The sequence below is a fragment of the Ammospiza nelsoni genome, chromosome 10 (assembly GCF_027579445.1).
Source record: "Ammospiza nelsoni isolate bAmmNel1 chromosome 10, bAmmNel1.pri, whole genome shotgun sequence".
Taxonomy (NCBI): domain Eukaryota; kingdom Metazoa; phylum Chordata; class Aves; order Passeriformes; family Passerellidae; genus Ammospiza; species Ammospiza nelsoni.
In genome coordinates this window covers 22619651-22640773 of record NC_080642.1, presented here as the reverse complement: position 1 = coordinate 22640773, position 21123 = coordinate 22619651, and the positions used below count along the sequence as shown (strand labels likewise).

Here is a 21123-nt window from a genome sequence, read left to right as displayed (position 1 = left end):
TGAACTGCCAAGTTCTGTTGAAGGAAAACTGCATTTCCAAAAGGTCTTTGTCAGTGCTGAGCATTAAAAGAAATCCTGCCAATTCTATCTGGGGATGGAGGTGTGAGCCATCACTTCATTACAGTCACTTGTTTGTTCTCTTGCTCTCCTTGGGGCTGAAGAGTGGAAAGACACTTGGAGGGTGTCCATGATTATGAAATCAATAATTAGAAACTTTAAGGAAAAAAGTTTCTGTGTCAAATAATCTTCCAAGGAAAACAAATGACTGATGTGCTGAAATTTGGCAACTGGGATATCCTCAGCCTTGTGTAAGATGATAAATAGCATTTTAAATAGGCAAGGATTTGCAATTTCCCTTAAGCAGAGCAACATTTTAGCCCAAGAACCACAGGTGTCTGATCCTTTCCCTCTCTTAAAACCTTTCTACTTTATTTAATTGTAACCAGTTTTGATCTGTCCCATTCCAAGTAGAAGAAAAGTCAATCCCCATGAACTGGTGGTCTGTCTGTCTGTCTGTCTGTCTGTCTGTCTGTCTGTCTGTCTGTCTGTCTGTTGGGATATCCATTTAGCTATGGACACACAGCTGGCTGGCTAACACACTCTTCCAGGAGAGAAAAGCAGCTTCTGCATAGCCCTGGCTGATCAGACTCAAGTATATTTCCCGGAAACCTCCTTAGCTATAAGTATTACCAAGAAAAAGTAATTACAGGGGAACTTAAATAAATAATTTGATAGCATGTCTGTAATTCTGAGTGGTACAAGAATTTACAGGGACAGGGAGTATTATTCACCTGTTATCACATGGGGGTGCTTAAGTCTTCATGGGTAATATCATCTGGGTACTTTCTGAAGTAAAGCAAACCCCAAAACTTTATAAAATGGAATTAGATGTGCGTTACAGCACATCTGGTGCTACACCATTGAAATGACAAAGTTCAGAGAGTTTGCCATCCCTGCTGTGCAAACTTTAGACTCTACAATGGCTGTTTCTGAAGCTCCTTTTCTCCATGCTGTGTCCCTGCCCATGGCAGGCAGGTTGGATCTCTGCCCATGGCAGGCAGGTTGGATCTCTCCCTGGCCATTCTGGGAGTCTGGGATTCCATGTCAGAGGAGGCTCCCAGCTTTCCTAAGCAGGATTGATAACAGTGCATGTTTTAAAAGAGGCAGCATTTGTTCCATTTACAGGTCTGAACTGCCCCAGTCAGCACTGAGTGCCTGGGGAAGGCAAAAGCAGGGCTGAGGAGAGGATGCAGCAGAGCAGGGAAAGGGACGGTCCCAGTGCAGAGCAGGAAAGGGATGGTCCCAGTGCAGAGCAGGAAAGGGATGGTCCCAGTGCAGAATGGGGAAAGGGATGGTCCCAGTGCAGAATGGGGAAAGGGACGGTCCCAGTGCAGAACAAGGGAAGGGATGGTCCCAGTGCAGAGCAGGAAAGGGATGGTCCCAGTGCAGAAAGGGGAAAGGGATGGTCCCAGTGCAGAGCAGGGAAAGGGACGGTCCCAGTGCAGAAAGGGGAAAGGGATGGTCCCAGTGCAGAACAAGGAAAGGGATGGTCCCAGTGCAGAATGGGGAAAGGGATGGTCCCAGTGCAGAAAGGGGAAAGGGATGGTCCCAGTGCAGAATGGGGAAGGGATGGTCCCAGTGCAGAAAGGGGAAAGGGATGGTCCCAGTGCAGAATGGGGAAGGGATCGTCCCAGTGCAGAAAGGGGAAAGGGATGGTCCCAGTTCAGAAAGGGGAAAGGGATGGTCCCAGTGCAGAATGGGGAAAGGGATGGTCCCAGTGCAGAAAGGGGAAAGGGATGGTCCCAGTGCAGAAAGGGGAAGGGATGGTCCCAGTGCAGAGCAGGGAAGGGATGGTCCCAGTGCAGAGCAGAGCATGGAAGGGGATGGTCCCAGTGCAGAGCAGAGCATGGAAGGGGATGGTCCCAGGGCAGAGCAGGCTCTGCTGTGGTGATTTCCCCACTGGCTGAGTCCTTGAGAATGGCTGATAACAGCTGTTAGAGGAGACACCTGGAATTCCAGGTTACCTGCTAAAGCTTTGTGAATTTAACCCTTTTAGAATTTGATGAGAGCTGGTGGTGCTCACTGTACCCAGTGTGTTGATGGACTGAAAATCTGGCAGTATTATTGCCCTCACTAAGGTTTAATCAGTGTTCTGATTTCACCTGCCTGGCCAAGGCTCTCGGTGTGCACAAGAACAGGGGACTATGATGGGCATAAAATATCTGCAAATGATACTGTACAAATGATACTGTACAAAGCAATGCTGGTCTCATCTTCTGTGTGCTGTGTGTACAGTTACAGACAGTTTCTAGCTCTGACCTTACTCTCAGTGTCTCCAGAACAACAACAATACAAAAATGCATGGACAGATACTGGCTAAAGCATTTGGAAAAGCATTGCCCCTTAGCCGTGCTTCTGTAAGCATTGTTTTCTCCAAAATCTTGATCCACAAATTTCCTAGTTTTGAGAAATCAGATTTTTTATTTTTGATGGAACACTTCTAGTATAGATCTATTTCACCAGAGCTAATGGTAACATTCTTACTGACTTCAGTAAATTCAGGATTTAAGTGCAAGCTGCATCCTACAGATCTCATTTTCTTCCTTAAAACTGCAGTCCACCATTTAAAAACAAGGCTAAGGCTCTGAAAGGGTGATATTGAGAGTAAAAGGGTGATACTGAGAGTAAAAAAACAGCTTACAATGTCTAAACCTCCTATTTTATACCTAATAGTCCTTTTTTGGCAGAGTCAAGAATTATGGTATGCACACATTTAGAGAGTTTAGTATCTTTAATTGGCATTTCTAAAAATAGCTTTATTTGCAGTCATTTTTTTCAGTTTCCTAAAAATATTTTATTCCAACTATATGGTTCTAACGTGATCTTCATTTCTGTGTTTGCTCTTGTTGCTGAGGATGCTCAGTGCTAACGTTTGTAGAGTTGCTGGCAAGTCAGTAAATTCTGTTGTTCTGTTGTTCTGTTGTTCTTCACTCCTGGAGCAGCTCACTGCACCTTCTTAAAGACCTGCTTGCATGTGACTCCACACACTCTTATTTCCTAGGAGGAGAAAATAATTAGAAACCACAATTTTTACTTAGGACACAAATGTTACAGACATCTTTTATGAAAAATCCTTTCCTTAGGATTTTTCCTCCTGAGAAGCTGGGAGGCCTCAGGAGCAAAATGTAAACAATGGTTATCTGCTGCTGTGGAATGCAACAGGTGCATCTGGGATTGGTCTCATGTGGTTGTTTCTAATTAATGGCCAATCACAGTCAGCTGGCTTGGACTGTGACAAGACACAAACCTTTGTTATCATTCTTTCCTATTCTATTCTTAGCCAGCCTTCTGATGAAACCTTTTCTTCTATTCTTTTAGTATAGTTTTAATGTAATATATATCATAAAATAATAAATCAAGCCTTCTGAAACATGGAGTCAGATCCTCATCTCTTCCCCAATCCAAAAACCCCTGTGAACACCGTCACACACAAACATAGATTCATGTGTACATCCAGCTGAATTTGAATCCATGATTTTCTATTAAATTAAACTGGGAGGCTTGTACATATTTTAGCCTATTCTTCATCCCAAAAGAAAACATCTGGTTTGGGTTTGTTTTCTGCTAAAAGGTGGAGCAAGGGAAGTTACTTTGGGATCTCAGATCTTAAAGGGCCAAATCCATTCCTGGTGCATCATTCTTGAATTGCAGTGAATAATATGCAACTGCTTGAGGCCTTTGGCACGGGCATTCTCTGTTTTGGGTACATAAAGAAGTGGGGACGGATTTGCCTCAGCAGCTCAGAATCTCTGTGGTGACAGCTGGGTGTAGCTCAAGCCTGCACATGCAGAAATCAGGGTCACTTCAGCAGCACAGAGCTCCTGGCTACCAAAGATTTGCTCCAGGCCTGTCAGCCAGCAGAGCACAGAGGGTTTGACTGAGCCTGAGCACCCTGGATGCAAAAAGCTGATTCTCTGAGTGCCACAGGAGTGTGGGAATCTACAAAATCAGAGGGTTTTGGGAAAGCTGCAAGAGGCAGGCCTCAGAGACAGCAGAACTGTGATTAGAGCTAAGCAGCAGCCATGAGATAGGTCAGCAGAAAAGCTATTTAAACTGTAGAAAAGCAAGGACAAATAGAACAATGGTCTATGTATTAACACTTGTCCATAATAATAAGTTGCAGAAAAGTTTATCTAGCAAGATATTAGGGAGTTCTAAGCTTAATAAAGGAGCTTTGTGCATTGTGTTTCAAGGCTTACAAGCAGGTATTGCATTCGAAATAAGCAAGCATTGTTTAACCAAAGGTAGCTGTGCTTACAGTGGTTGGATGGAACTACTGTCAATGTGCTTTTGCTTTGTGTGATTGGTAAAAAAACTTATAAAGTGAGTTGTAACATTAAGTTCTTGGTCTGCTGCCTGGGATGTGAGCTGCTGGCATCTTCCCATTGCCATAACCATGGAATGAGAGTGATGCTGGAAAATCAGCTCGAAGCACATTCCACAGCAGCCCCATCATGTTTGTGGTTTGTACACAGACCCCAGGCAGTGTCACAGGAGCTTTGAGAGTGATCTCTGCATCTCTGTGAGCTGGGCATGAGCAGGGGCACAGTTCCCATCCTGGGCTGGGATTTGGAGGCTGCTGCTGCTGTTTGCCTGCTCACCCATCCCTGTTCCTGAAACTCCTCAGGTTCCCCCTGGGGAGTGCACACAGGTGTGCGCCTGGGGCAAGGTTCAGGTGCAACAAAAAAGAGCGTGGAAGCTCTTAAGGGACATAAGGACAGTGTTCATGCATGACCTAGCAGATGGGATACACTTTCCAGCTCAAGATGAGACTTTTAATAAAGCTCCCAGAATATTTTGATGAAGTTATGCACATTTCTTATGAGGGACTTTGATAAAATGACTTAAAAAAAAACCCCTTGAACTAGGTCAATAATCTTAATTGATATATTATGGCTGCTCTGGGAGCCCAGAAAATGGGAGAGAATGATGCATCTGACTCCATGGATATCAGAGGCTAATTTATTATACTATATTATTCTACACATCTAAAAGTGAATCTGCCAAGCACTCAACTCTGCACAGAACTGCAGAAAAACTCATGACTGTGAGCTGACAGTCCTGACACACACACAAATACACACACACACCTGGCCCTGACAGGCCAAGGAAACAAAACCCCATCACTGTGGGTAAACAATCTCCACATTGCATTCTGCTTTGGCACAAACACAGGCACAGCAAATGATAAGAATTGTGTTTTCTTTCTCTGATGTTCAGAGAATGTGAAACCCAGAAATATTCTTGGGAAGAATTGTGCCTTGCTTTTCTCTGTGAAGAGAATTGTGGGGTTACAACACATGTTGCTTGACCCCAGTAAGAGAAAATGGTTCATGCTGAGTTGGTGGAACAACAGACTGATGCAGTGACTTTGGTTGGGACCTGTTCTCTTCACTCCTGCAGAGGTAACCCGGAAGAAGGAGTGTGCAATAAGGGCTGAGAGATTTGCTGACAGTGACAAAAACTATGGAGCAGAAGCAATCAATACAATAGAAAAGGGCAATAAAACTCAAAAGGAAGTGGGGAATGGTCAAATAAGTCACTCAAATAAAATAAAATCCAAAAAGAACTACAAAGTACAGACCACAGAATGAAATAAGGAAATAGGAAGCGATAAATTCCTAAAGGATGTGGTCCTACTTTCTGCAGAACTGTGAAAAGAATAAATTAACACTTGGCTCATTGTGTAAAGTTCAATAGGATCATAAAGGTATTGAAGTATCCATTCTTTAAAGGTAACTGCTCATTGTATTAAAGCTCTCTCAAAAGGACAGGACCTAGTAATCTTAGCTGGTCAAAAATAAGATACTAAAGGGGACTCTACTGTACTTTTAATGGAGAGAGCTGCATTAACAAGATTAGAGAAATAAAAAGGACATCTTTTGAAATCCATGAAATAACAGAAGTGAGAAAATTGAAAGATTGAGGAGTGGGCTCTAAAATACTTGGCTACTTCTTTTGCATGAGTTAATTTTGGACTGACTTCTGCACACATGGGAGACAGATTGTGGTTTTATTGCAAAGGGCCTGGGTGCAGGGCCCTGCTGGGATTTGGGGTTTATTGCAAAGGGCCTGGGTGCAGGGCCCTGCTGGGAGCTGCCAAACACAGCTCAGAGCAGGCCCCAGAGAGGGAGAGAGGGGTGGAGAGGATGAGAGGGTGAGAGAGCAAAAGCATAAGAGAGCGAGGTTCCCATTACAATACAATAAATCATCCTCTGTGTTGAATATTCTGATTCTCACTAACCAATCTAGTACAATATACAAATCCTATAGCATTTACATACAGCCTATAAGAATCACTACATTACCACACTGGGTTACATTTTAAACCCTAAAAACTCCTCTTTGGGCCCCTTCTGCCAAGCTGTAGGGTCTGCTCTGACCCTTGGAGCTGTCTGCAAGCAGAGGGTGCTGTTCCATCAAAAGGGGATTACCTTCAGCTGGCCATGACATTGTTTTCCAGTTGTTCAGTAACTGAGGCATCTCAAAGCTTGCTTTCATTTCAATCTCGCTTTTAGGTTCCATATTCTCAAAATCTTTTGCCAGACAATCATATTTATAAGGCTTTCCTGTTTCATCTTCCCCAACAGTGTGGAAATACTGACAGGGGCTTCTTGGGGGGAGTGTGCCTGCACAGGAAATTTGGGTATCTTATTTACTGCTGCCTCCCCTCCTCCAGGTGAGGAGGGAACACTTTACTTCTCCCCTGGAAGGAGAATAATAATTGGCTGATTCTGCAGGCACTATTGCAGCTTCCAAAATCCAGGCATGTTGAATTTTCTCTGGTGCCCTGGTCCCACAGGTTAACATGGACTGCCCAGCCAGGTTTACTGGGTGCTGTGGAATCCCAATTAGACCAAAAACATATTGCAGAACCTAGTTTTGATGAACCAACATAGCAGACTTCATTTACAGTGATTTGTCATCTTGACCTAGTTTGATGTGGACATTTCTTTCCTAAAAATTAATTAAAGCAGAAAAATATTCTGGCTTTATTTTGCCCAGAGGACAGCATATCTTACACAGTTGTGACATTTGACAGTATTTCTTAAACCAAGACTTTTTGCTTACATTACCAACATACTGGACAATTTATTTCATTTCCATGATCATGTTTCTGAGCCTCAGCTATGAAGTCCTCACTCACACGGCAACCTTCTCCTGCCTGTGCTGCACCAAGGCCATCTGGGGAGATCTGTCATACCCATCCCTCTCCTCGCTGCATTCTGGAACCAACACTTCCTCAAAATTATGTTTAGTAATAAGGGGCTTGAGGTGCTTCTGCAAGGATTTACTAACTCTGGTGCTGATTTGAACATTAAGAATATATCCATTTAGATTGCTGAATGCTAATAGCACTGCACAGTGAGGAGAAATGGAGGTTGGAGTTTATTATCCCAGCAGGAACACTGCCTTTTACCCACGCTGATGAGAGAGTGAGGATGCTATAAAGAGTTATAGGACAAAAGAACAGGCATCTTCTTTCATGTCCTGGTAATTTAGAAAGATAAAAATGACAATCTGAAAAAACTATCAATTTCAAAAGCTTAATTGCCATTTTAGTTCTGTAGGCTATAATGTAGCGTGGCCTGTAATTATTTTAAGAGAACAATTGTGTATTTTCCCCTTGCTTTTGGGTGCTCAGTTTCACAGCTCCCATACTGAGCATTTTACAGACTGTGAGGGACATTCTGGTAAATGTGTGAACATTTCAGCCTGGTGAGTCTGGACAGACACTGAGCACATAAAGAGCACTCAAAATGGTCAGGCTTTGAAAGGGACATAAAAACATAATGGCTCCAAATGAAATTGTTGCTTTAGAAACAAGTCAAATGCTGCACCAATACCCAAATATGTCCAAGCAAGCCAAAATGATACAGCACATTCCCTGCTGTGTTTTATCTAACATTTGAAGGGAGGGGCATTCCAAACCTCTTGCATGATCTTACCAGGTGCATTTCATCTCCTTCAATCCACTGGGTCCAACCACGGCCCTCCTTCTCTCCATTCTGCACACAGAGCAGCTTATCTCCATCCCAAGACACGGTGGTCTGACAAAACAGACATGTTTGGGATTACTGTCATATTCTCTGATATTGTGATTAGTTTCTGTGAAGCAAAACTTATCTCTAATTATGAGTGTATATCTCAGGAAAAGAATGATTGGATAGTGTTGTACCACTTAGGATAATTACCTAAGAAATGAGTTGAATAGAAAATTGCTGCCATAAACTGGAGGGATGAGATAAAGCAAGAAAAAATACCATCAAAACCATTGTGTAAAACACACTCCTCTCTCCCTGCTGAAAAATGCAGCAGCAGAAGGGCCCTTCTGCCTAACACTGTATGTGCAAAAGGAGCTGAAAAGTTAAGATACAGCCTGGTTTTGAATGATTCCCCAGCTACTCTACCTGAGAACAATTCCCATTTCCTGTGGATGAACAAAGCTTTTGAACACAGAGCTGCTTTTCCTCATTCTCAATCTGCCTTCCTTCACCCAGCAGAGTGGTTTGGAAGGGTCAGCAAGTTGGGAACTTTGCAGCATCCTGCAAAAAAGGTTGGGGGACTTCTCCAGCCAGGACTGGCAGAACAAGCCAAGAGTCAGGTGCAGTAATCAATACTGCAATAATCAATTCACCAATATTGTGTGAATATTGGTGCTGTCCTGGGGGTTCAGGAAAACCTGATTTAAACAATTCCTTCCCTGTATGACAGTGCAGCCTGTTCCTCTGGTCAGCACTTACTGACAATTTGCCTTTCCCATCTCCCTGAGACAAAGAGAAGCAATGCTCTGTAAAACATTTACAGAGGGAAGAGTGGTGACAGTTTGTGCTCCATGAGGATAGTTTAACATTAATATTAGCACATGGCCTGTAAATCAGCTTGTTTGAAGGCACTCTGAGGACTAAACAGGGAATTGATGTCTACCTTGTAAAAGGCTTGAGCAGTCAGATATGGAGAGATGAAGAATTCTGATCTGTCATTAAAGGACACTTCCTGCATCCATCCTGTGTAGTTCCTAAGAGAGGAAGTCAGCCTACATTCTTCCTTCTGGTAATTAAGCCCAGTTCAACACTCAAGATCTACCCAGTCCTATTTATTTAATCTGTGTATGTCACAAACAATTAATTCTTAAATGACACCCGTGACAGACACTGTCTTTGCATGAGTGCAGGCAGCAGCCTCCTCCCCTGGGAAGCTTTAGACTAAAGCAGCATGGAAAATGAATCACTCCAGAGTGCCAGGATAGAGAATCATGGGCAAGGCAATGGGATTGATCCCCTCAGTCTGTCTGCACCACATGGGGGCTCTGACAAACAAACTCACGTGTCCTTGCTAAAAATCTCTCTAATTTAGAAAATGCATTCACAAATGCTTCTGTTCTCTTTTGTAAAGTGATATATTTAAACCAAGCAGTAGATAACATTTCATGAAACCATAACCTTTTAATGCAAAAAATGCTAATGCAGGAAGGAACAACATATTTGGGTAAAACTGTTGTTAATGTGGTCACCATAAACTAAATCCTCTCCCATGTCTGAATCTGCACACATCCACTGAAGGGATGGAAGATAACAAATAATAGGAGTCAGTGAATAATGTTTAATTTATAAATTAACAGTTACAAATTTCTGATTCTAAAAAACAAATGTAACAATGAATGGTGAGTTGTAGATGTGAGGGATACTGTGGAATGAAGCATTTTTATGTGGAACTTTGCTCAGTAACTCCACTTATTTGTATCCCCTGAGTATTAGCTCAGCATAGTTTTATCTTTATTCTAGCTTAATAGTTAAATTTGGTGGGTTTAGATGTGAATTCAGAGGCAAAACACCATGATAAAGTAGGATCCAACTTTATTGGTCCTAATGCTCAAAGTCAGTTGAGAGTGTTACATTGATTTAGTACACTTGGGGGAAATAGAGAAATATTTGTAGCAGCACAAGGAAATGCTAACTTTTTAGCCTCCAAGGGTGACTGAAATTGTTTCATCTCAGAAAACAACACACTTTTTTCCTCAGGATTTTTTTGTTTTTCCAGTCAAGATTAGAAATTGCTTTTTGCAATTTGCTGATAACCACAAAGAGTCTAAACCCACAGACATTGACCAAGCTGTCTTATCAGACAATATTCTCAGGTATCCTCTGCCTTCCCTTTGACAAATATAAAATAGTGAGGGATATGAGTAAACCACACAATTCCTGATTTCTGTATGTAGCTGTTTTGCTCTGAAGGTTATAAAGGGTAGAATACATTGCAAGAGAACATAATGTAATTTTCTTTGTTAGCAGGAACAACCACTTTAATCAGTGGCATCTGTATCCTTTCCTTGGGTCAAACTGTAATGTCTCAATGACTCTTTCATTAAACTAGTACACAAAATATAAAATTCTCTTTTAACTCAGATTAAAACACATCCTGCCACCTCAAATACCTCTACCGAGACACACAGGGAGCGTTAGCTGAGGCTGAATTGCTCCAACATCCCACCCTCTACAACACCTAAACCAGAGCAACACTTGCTTTACAACAGTCCTAAATATTGCAATCAGAACATAAAAACAACGCTCCAGAAATACTGTAGGGCAAATGTTGTATGTATAATCTCTCTTGCTGTATCAGAGAGCAAGGATTTATTTTTGAGGATTGGATCAGGACCTTGCCATGGTATAATCAGGGGCTTGCAGACTGCTCTGTGTGACCCTCTGGCTCTCCTGGCACATGCTCCCAAGATAAACAAACACTTCACCTTTTATGTAAAGCTGCTTTCCCAGCAAAATGTGCCTTTGTGAGGAACCTTGTTTGCCCCCATTTTGGTAATAGCATTACCCAAGGGCTGCCTGGTTACAGAGCTGCTGCCACCTGCCCAGCAGGACTGAAAATCCTGCCCAGGGTGGGCACGGGGCAGCCCAGGCACTCAGCTCCTGCCCCTCATCCTGCTCCACAGGCAGGCAAACCCAGGGGACACTGCAGAGCTTCCAGTGGCAGAACCAACCAGCTGGAAATGGAGCATTTCTCTAAAACTGAACTCTGCATTTTTGAGCACCTTGTGCTACTTGATAATACATCACAGCCATTGTTTATTCCTTTCAACTACACAGTACATAATCTAGTTCACCATAAACAAGCTTGACTCTTGCTTGCTTTCCACCTGCCCACACTTAACCCTAAGATGAACAGTTCCTGGGTCATGTGCATGTAAATCTGTAGGAAAATTCAACAGAGAATGGTGATGGGTGCAATTAGTCAGCAGTTCTAATAATACTAAATATTATTAGTCACTATAGTCTAATATTATTATTAGCCACTTATAGTGACTAATTATTATTTTAGCATTACATTATATTTAATAAAATTTTATTTATTATTTTGTTATTTAGCATTTTATTATATTTATTAACATATTATTAATATCTTAATAATAAATATATTTAATTAATATATTCAACAGATAATTAATATAAATATAAGTATTATTATATATTAATTAGTCACTTATAGTGACTAATTATTATAATATATAACTATATTATAATGATATTACTATAGCCTAATATTATTAGTACCTATAGTCTAATACTATTAGTCACCAGCATCAATAATACTAAAGGAATGCCAGAAAAGGGGATGGAGTGAGGTAAAAACCTGGGACCCTTGCCTCAATTTAACTCTTCCCAAAAAATCCAACCACCAGCACTGCACAATTTTCACATTATGTACACTTTGTTCTTGAGGTGTAATACTAGAGAATGGAGCTCTTCTGGAGAGTGGAAAAGCCTCTGAAGCCTGAGAACACAAAAAATGTTCAAATTTTCTTGACTTTTATGGTATGGTTTCTGTAGTCTTTCACTTTTTTGTACTTTGATATTCTCCTTTTATTACTTAGGCATCCACATACTTTTGTTAGTGATTTAATCTCTGTGTTATGAAGTTTTAAATTCATATGCATAGCACTGCCTAAATCTTTCTGAATATTAAAGGTGGAGGAAATGATAATTAAAGTATTCTCATTACTGTTTTCAGTTATGAGACAAGGTAACCCCTAAACAAATTCTACATATCTGCTATTTCTTTAGTAGCAGCAGCTGTAGTGAAATGTTGCACAATTTCAGCTCCCAGTGGCAAATCCTCCTGATACACAGGCAGAGACGGTGACTTTTGTAATTTACTGAAACAGTCATCAAACATGTGAGCAGAGTCCTTTGCATTTCCCATTGAGGTCCAAGTGCAAAGACATTTGGTGCTGGCTCTGCACAATATTTCTCATTCCCCTGCTGGCAATTCCTGTGAGCCTGCCTGGCTCAGGGGCTGCAGCTGAGGGTGCAGAATGGATTTTACAGATGAATGGAAGAAAATAACTTTTATCCAAGTAGTTCATGAACGTTTTTTGTTAATGCTACATAGATTTTTTGACACGTTGCCTTTACAAGTATGAATTGCAGCTCCCACCTTTCATCAAAAATATGATATTGATTTCTATCTGTAGCACAAACACAGCAGCATCAGTTCTATTTTTCTGCTGCTTTCCTCAGTGCTGTCTCTATATTTGGAGCACCAAATGACTGCAAAGCCAGACATGCACCACACTCCCTGCTCCATCTTCAGCCAGTAAATCTCTGCTTGGGAGAATGACAGCATATTTTACAGATGTAATTATGACCTAAGAAGGATTTAAAAATGGAAAGGAATTTTTTTTTAGGTAAGATGAAACAGAAAAATCCAATTTGAGCTGTGTCTTGTAAATAACAGCAAAGAAAATATCCTAGAACTTTTGGTCAAACACAGCCATGTCTTCAGCGAGGTATTTAACAACTTCTCAAGATAAACCATTTCATCTGTACTAAGTATCAAAGTGATACAAAAACCTCTTGTAAGCAGTTTTTTGGGAAAAATAAAATGAAGTGTGCATAGAATAAACTGATGTTGATGTCCCAGACAAAGTGCAATAGCAGTGAGAGGGAATTCTGCCACGTGGTCGCTCCCTATGGCCTCTGTGCAGAAAGCTGCTCCAGGGACTACAGCCATGGGCAGCTTTGTCCCCACCCCCTGAAACCCCTTTCGTCAAAAGAGATTAATTCTGCATAAGATAAATGAATTAATAGTCTAAGATAAAGCAATTCAGTCTTTCACATCTGTATCTGGAAGTTCAGCAGCAGAAACTACTGAGAAAACAACAACAAACCCGACAGAACAATGCCTGGAAGGATTCCTGGAATCCTTTATCTCCAGATCCTGGTGCTGGCCAAAGGCTGAAGCTATTCAGCCACACTGTAGCTCAGCCATGGCAAAGTGTCCTTTGCTTCTGTCACTGTCAGCATCACTGCTGGAAAAGGGGCTTAGGATTGGATTGAAAAAAATCAGATGAAAAGTAAGCTGTAGTCAGATAGGATCAGATCCTAAATGTTCCAATTCCTTGTTTTGAATCCTTGCTCATATGAACAACAGAGCAAAGCCAAGAGGTGTTCCAGGGTGTAGGAAAGTGAAGGTGCAAAGCTCTGGGCTATGCAGCTGACAGTGTGTGGGGGAGGAGGAGAATCAATACTTTACACAGTGCATACTATTTTATTTCTTAGGAATGGTGGCTTTTTTTCTTATTGAAATAAAATTGTATACAAGCAATACAAAAATAGGAAAACTTGTGTACATCCCATGCCAGAAAAAAGAGTAAAAGCCATCACATCCAATTCACTCTGTGCAACGATCAGAATCGATTCTAAGACACTTAGTGTTTAAATTAATGGCTGTAAATGATTTATCCCCTGTGTAATTTTGGCAAGATACAATTGTACACAACACTAATGGTTTGTCATTCAAAATTGGATTTGTTAAGTCTGGTTCTCAGCTTTTCAGCACATTCTGATTGCTCTTTCTCCATTCATAGCTCCCAGAGGTTTCAGAGTTCACAAAAAGTGAAATGCTAAACCTATCCAAACCCACTTTCCCTGCAGAGCTTGCTTGTGCTAGCAGCAGTTCTGTGAACAACCAGCTCCAAAGCTTCTAATCAGCCTCATGGTTTAGACAGGAATCCAGCCCTGCAAAATGTGAAATTTATGACATTTATATGGGCAAAGATTCCATTTGCTATCACCGTGTAAATGTGCTGAGCACATCACTTCCAGGCAGGGACTCGTGGCCAAGGAGCAAGGCAGGGGAAAGGAAACTGCTGCTCCTCACTGAGGCACACACAGAAGGACCAGAGTCCATTCTGACACAGCCTGAGATGGGCCCAGCATGGACTTCTGCTCTCTGGAGCCTCAGAGCATTGACTGGAGGACTTTTCTCCATCTTTTTTTGACAGCAGATTCTAAAGGGCCAGAAATACCAACAGAAAACTATCATAAATTTGACCTCTTTTAAATTACACCTCCCTCCCCTCCAAAATAAAAAAAAAAAAAAAATAAAAATCAGGGATTATGCCAAGGAGGAGCTAGGGACATTACAGTACTGTAAAGAGACAGGAGGCACTGAATGTGAGAGAAGACCAGCCCAGCAACAGTAATTCTAGAATAATGCTAAATATATGAGAAAATACTTATAAGCCCAAAAGGGCAGCACTGGAAGGGTAAAGAAATAAAATCAGCTAAACTAGAAAGCTAAATCAGAGGGATCAAATAAAGACATATTGCTGATCTGGCATCTTACTAGACAGGCACTATTTATTTTGAATCTTCTCATTCTGTGGGAGTTCCCTTGTGTAATTCCATGCACTGGAATGTTGTTTGTTGGTTGTTGTTTTTCTGGCAGAAAAGTCTTAATTCCCAAGCCTGCTCAGAACTAGATTAACAGCTGTGAATTCCATTTGTGTAACAGAGCAACCTGCCTAAATAGTTAAATAAGCTTCACAAACCATGTGCTTTTGTAATAGGGCTTTATTCTGACCTTGCAGTGGTATAAATCAAGTTATGGCCAGAACAACTACCTCTACTGCAGTTTTCTTGAGTACAAACCCGAGAGGAATCAGTGTCACATTAGGCACCTTTGTTAATTAAAACAGAGCCATGATCAGTTTTGAGCAACTTCCCTCCCTCCAGGAGGACATGGCACACTCAGGTGTCTGTGAACAGTTCTTGTGGGGCTGTTTCAAACACTAAATGACATTTCACATGGTAAGAAGTATTCTAGATCTGATGTGTGAATTCCACAACTCCCAAATCCTCCTCACCCTACCCCACCCCAGCAAGTCTTAACTAGGACTACAAGTTCTGTTAGTTCAATAAAGGAAACCTAAACACCCACTTGATAACTTATTCATGGTTATATCCCCCTTGTATTCAGCTTTAGATAACCAAATGGTTAAGATGTATTATTTCCCACATTCAGTTTCAAATTCTTGCAGTTTTCTCTGTTTCCCAGTTCCCTGCCTTTGTCATTTCATTTCCTGCTTCAATGGAAGAAGAAAATTACTGTATCAGAGAGCACAAGGTTCTGAGTTACCAAAGCACCTCTCATATGCTTGGACAAATACTCAGTTATAACACAATTCTTCTCATCTATCCGAGAAATTCTGCTCTTCTATATTTACAACATAAAATCTTTCTTGATCTTTTAACACATCACTTGCTTTTAGTTTCTGTCAAAAGAGATTAATTCTGCATAAGACAGATTAATTAATAGTCTAAGATAAAGCAATTCAGTCTTTCAAATGCCTGAACAGCAGAGAATAATTACAATGCAAAAGTTTTCTCTGACTTCAGCAGCAGAATCATTAGAAAGCTAAAAATTTTAGGAAAGGGATTTTTGCATCTGAGCTACCCAACTTTCAATCTGCTTTGATTCATTGGATGCAAAGACTTGCAATGTGAAACTTCAGCCTTTGTTTCAGCATTTTAAGGTTTTTCAGTTAACTTTTTCATAATTGCTTTACTAAACACTAAGTAAATGACACTGTGAAGGCTTATGTGCCTTGTTCCTTTGTGCTATATTCACACTGTAGGTGTTTCACACTGTAGGTGTTTCACCAGCCTCAGTGGTTATCACTGACAGTGGAAAAAGGGAAGCACAACTATAAAGAGAGGTATTTATTATGGTGATAAATGAGAGATACTTTCAGAGACAGTTTTGGATTAATTTTTTCAATAGGGTCTTCCTCTTGCATGCACAGTAAATATTTCCACAGTAATGTTTATATACAAGAAACAAAGTTTCATACTTAGAGCAACACCTGAGATGCTAAATTAATCACAATTTGAGATTGTAGAAATTCTCTTTAAAATTGAGATTTCATGATGAGACTGGAGCTTCACTGAGAATTAAGACAGCAGGATCAAAGACTCAGTGTGAGAAATACCAAAGCCAGAGCTCTCCATTTAACTTTAAATTTCTGTCTTGTACCTTCTCCATCTGATAATGTGTTGCCAATTAAAACTATGAACAAACTCTTCAAAGCAGTAGAAGCTTAACTACATGCTCCAATTCACATCATGTGAGAAAAATGTAACACAAATTAATGTTCTAAACTTCCTTCTACACCATCTAATGCACACCTTGGAACATTTGCAAGGAATGAAAGATGCTCCTGAACTTTCATTTTACATTTGTACTTGAAGATGCCCAGTTTTTAACAACCCTGCATAGTTAAATATGTTTGAAGTTGCAGAAAGATCTTTTTCACAAAATTGCCAAGTGAATAGATTTAACTTTTATCCAGGAGATCCAATCCTGGGTGGAAAGCCCTAGGAGCAATGATACCAGCTGTCATTTGTGATCTCTCCTGTGCTCAACCATCCCCATCTTTGGTTTTGCAGAACACAGAAACTGCACCTTGACCTAAACTGCAGGGCTTTAGTGTTTCCAAAGTTGCAAATTTTCACTTCCCAACAGAAACAACATCCTAAAGGACCTGATGTCATCAGTTGCTGTTCCCTCTATCCCTGCAGTGAACAGTCACCCAAAAATATGTGCATGCAAGAAAGCCAGGCTGAGGGTCAGCAGAAGAACAAACTGAAATTGCTAAAGTTTATCCTTCTCAATGAACTCTCTGATCATGAAAGTTCAGACAGGCTCCCAGGAGTGACCAACTACAAAAATGAGAAAAACCCTAACTGCAAAGGGGGAGAGGGCTTGCACTATCACAAGACTGTCAAGTTCATAATGTCAAAACTCCAACATCAAAAATAAGTATCTGCAAAACGTTTTAGCATTTTCTGCTCATGGACAGCATTGATTTGGAATTACTGTAGTTACACTCTACTCTGACTGGCTCAGAAATATGTTTTACAACTGAAAGGTGAACACAATTTCAGTGAATTACACACAGGATGTAACCTGTCCACTGTGCTGATATTATTTTTACAGATACGTTAACTCTAGCTAGATGACATATTCCTCATTAAAAGAAAAAACAATCTATATGTCTAGGAAGGATTAATTCTAAGGTTATTTTTGTTAATCTCCTGATGATTGCTCTGCTGTATAGATTAATGTTTAATGTGTAATTTGTCTTATCCATGTTACTTTGTACTGCTCACGTATTGAGCTCCTTGGATAAAACTTGCCCCATGGTCTGCTCAGTCCACAATATAAATAACAATAATTGATTCACAACCTTTCCCATTACACAGGCTGGCTATTAATGATTAAGCCTTTTATGGCATGCAGTTCCACAGGCTCTGCATGAACAAATGGAGCACCAAGAATGATATTTAACATTTGCTTTTATGGTGGTTTTCTTTGTAACACCACACAGGGAGTGGTCCAGTTCATCTTATAAACTCCATGACTCTTCTCTCACAAGACTCCTTCTGCACTGTTGGAGTCATTTTGCTGCTTAACAGCTGCAAATTTTGCCTGACATTATGGTTATCAGATTTGGACTGAAGTCACTTTAGCAAGACAGCTTCTTGTACTGTTATTTCATTGACAAAACAGAGGTGTCATGTAGAAAAGAAATATTTAATGAGAAAATTGAACTCTAAAGTGTGATGTGCTGCTACAAGGTAAATGGAGCACCAGTGGTCAGTGACCTGGACTGTCCAGCTGGAGACACAGAGACACACAGAGATCTCTGGGGGGTTTTGTGGAATTACATCCCTAAATCCTTCCTAAAAAAACCCAGTCAGAGACAGTGACTACCCCTGGTTTTTTGGGGTTTTTGTCTGTTTGTTTGGAACAGGCAGGAAGCTGCTGTTACCTTCTGCTTCCAAGGCTGAATAGGCATTTCCCACCAAACAGTAAACAGAGAAATGTTTGAGTAACCTTTGAAAGTAGGCTGAACTAGCTTCTATGCCAAATCAATCAGCTGTTGTAGGGACTGGAATTCTCTCTCTCTAGTTTCTTCTTTCTGGTTTAACATTTTGAATCCTTCCCTTATCACTCAATTTAGCAAAATAGGGTAGAGAATTTTGGTTTATTAAAAATAATAAAATATTACTTCTTTACACCATGCAGAGGATGGTTTAGTTCTCCTTCAGATGGGAATTAATGGTATTCAAGTACAGATAATGCTTACACATGGACAGATATGTGCACACACAAACCTTTGGAGCAGATGTTTTGATGGTAATTTAATCACCTCAGTCTTAAATCTTTTCTTGGGCTCCTAACTGTTCAGTGAATCCAGACCTCAATATCCTAATTAAGAGCATTCCAGGAACCAAAATCACAAGATGCCGTGGGGGCACTGTCCTCAACACAAATGCATCTGCTCCTCCCTTCTGTGAATGTTGGATTCTGCACTCTCATCAAACTTGTACCCTCTGGAACAAGGACCACAGAGGGATTTGCTGAGGCACTCAGTAGCCAACCATTCTTTTTCTCTGGTTTTCACATTTTTTCTCTTTCCTGCCACTATCAGAGCAAAAGTAAATTTGCAAATCTTAGTGTGAGAGAAAACTATTGTTTTTAAATAGCACTATCTTTCTCAGAATGTAAACCTATTAATTCTCTTTTATGAGATTTCTCCTCTAGAGTCTCTTCTGAGATAATTTTCTTTTATTTGTCAACTTCCTAACTGTAGAATATTGCCAGTGTCATGCTGCCAAACTAATAGGTGAGAACTTGCTATTCTCAAGTTTTTCCTCTGTAAATTGATATTTATCAGTCCTAAATTAAAAAGCAAAAAGAGCTCATAAAACAGAGCTATTGTAAAACAAAGTCCCCAGTGTTTGCTTATTCATTTCAGTAAGATTTGTTCCAGTGGGCTAATTAAGTGTGGACTCTAATAAGAACACCCAGGCAATCTTTAAGCACTTGGCCATTCTCACACAGGAGCAGTGCCTGACCTTGCAATCAGTGGATTTCCTCTACTGTAAAACCTTACTCATTAAAGAGGTTCTGGAAGTGACCCTGGGTGTCTTTCTGACTAACAAACATCCCAGTATAAATGAGCACAGCTTCACTGAGATTATTATTCACTGATTGATGAAATTGATTTGTGATCCTGATTAAAATTAGCATTCCTGTAATCTAAAGGCACGCTCCAAACTGTAGGAACCTCTTGGCAAACTGAGAAGTACAGAAATAATTTCAGGAATAGCCACCAGGATGGTTAAAAGATGTGTTCTGTGAAAGGCCTCAGGTTATCAATAATCATTTTGTTCATTGTTGAAGTTCTACTTCTTACCATGCACTTGCGATCATCCACCCCAGATAAATCCTCCTCAAACTCCTTTCCTACATCAAATTCCATGATGTAGTTTCTAAAAGTGCTTAGTGTTTTAATGATCATATGATCCCCGTTCTGAAGGATTTCTTTGTCAGGCTTTAGCAAGTTTGCTATTTTTCTTACAGCAACATTTACATCTGAAAAAGAAAAAAGAGGTTTTTTTATCCAGAAAGTCTTCACAAGGAGAAGCTTGCTGCTTCTAGGGAGAACTGAAATGAACAAAGATAAATAGATGTCCAAATATTTCAAACCAGCCTTCCCATCCAGAAAAAGGATGTAACCTAATTCTTATAACTTAAATAACTTAATGTTTCAGTTTTCCAATTATGTGAAATCTATAAAAAAATACCATTTGTATTTGACAGTTAATAAGGCCTCTAATATTTCTATAGAGATACTAACACAACATCAAATACAAACATACAAAATTGCATTAAGTACTACACTGAATCTTTATTAAATATGAAAATTTTGCTGCTTTTCAAATTATAGGAGATTCTTTTATGTTTGGAATCCACCACATACCTCCTCAAGCTATGTAGTTTAATGTCTGTTAATGTAAGCTTCAAAATGCTAAAAGGTAGAGGCTGCTTAAGGCAAAACAATTTTGCTTAAGGCAATCCTTAAAGTGCGTTTCTGAAAAAAATACTTCTCACAAAAATGACTTATGACTGTACAAGAAAAAATAGATTCACATAAAGAATAAGAAAGGTGGCATTGATTATTAATTCAAGAAGTTTGAAGGGAACCTTACCCAGTGCTTTCAGATACTCCTCAAAATTGTCATTGCTGACCATTTTCCAGTACCCATTGAAGTCTGCAGGCATCCCTGCTCCAGGTGAATGTCAAAATCACTGGCTCAGAACCGTGGGTTGATTCTGCACCCCACAACTCACGGCCTTGCTTTGTAGCAAGTTGGGACTCTGGTTTCTTTTATCTCTTTTTTATACCATGCAGCTATGCAAGTCCTTCTAATCCGATTATTGCTGAAGTGCTGCTTTTAAATCCTTCTACAAGGCTGAGCCTTTGAGATTTCTAACATGACAGCAGGATGACTTGATTTAAAACAAATGAAATATTCACCTTTCATATCACTGTGTAAGGAAAATCCGTTTTAACCATATTACTCTTCATTCTTCCTGCCTCTCAGAAAAAAAAAAATACAAGCCATTCAAACAGTTTTAGTTTGAGATATTAGCCAAGCTATAAATTTTGGGATATTAGCCAAAGTTATAAAAATGCTTATCTTGTGTCTTTTTTGAGCCAAATTCTTCTTCTTGAATAGGTTTCAGCTACTTCATGCTTTCTTTCAAGAAAACAATCATACAGACCATTTCAGTCAAAGCCATTTGTGTCTGGTATTCCTTTAAGTTGTTCCACAAGCTCCTGAATCCTAAAGAACCACCCGTGGAAGCCACTTGGCCAGCTGGGGGCTCAGAAGCACCACTTAGGTGGAAACT

At 40.2% G+C, this 21123-nt stretch overlaps 1 protein-coding gene across 1 annotated transcript; it reads right to left on the bottom strand.

Moving 5' to 3' along the window:
• Positions 1-2890: 2890 nt before the first annotated feature.
• RBP1 (retinol binding protein 1) lies at positions 2891-20490 on the bottom strand. The gene is made up of 4 exons (XM_059479190.1): positions 20418-20490; positions 19622-19800; positions 8010-8111; positions 2891-3057 (listed from the first exon to the last, which is right to left on the bottom strand). Exons 1-4 carry the CDS (start codon positions 20488-20490, stop codon positions 3004-3006), a joined length of 408 nt encoding a protein of 135 aa, XP_059335173.1. The 3' UTR covers positions 2891-3003.
• Positions 20491-21123: the final 633 nt, after the last annotated feature.

Bases quoted from the DNA above. Each gene is read 5' to 3' on its own strand.
- RBP1 (XM_059479190.1), bottom strand. From the start codon at position 20,490: ATGCCTGCAGACTTCAATGGGTACTGGAAAATGGTCAGCAATGACAAT. The intron at 8,112-19,621 runs GTAAGAAGTAGA...CTGTTTTGTCAG, and splicing joins TGGATGATCGCAAGTGCATG to ACCACCGTGTCTTGGGATGG. The intron at 3,058-8,009 runs GTAAGATCATGC...TTCTCCTCCTAG, and splicing joins AAGGAGATGAAATGCACCTG to GAAATAAGAGTGTGTGGAGT.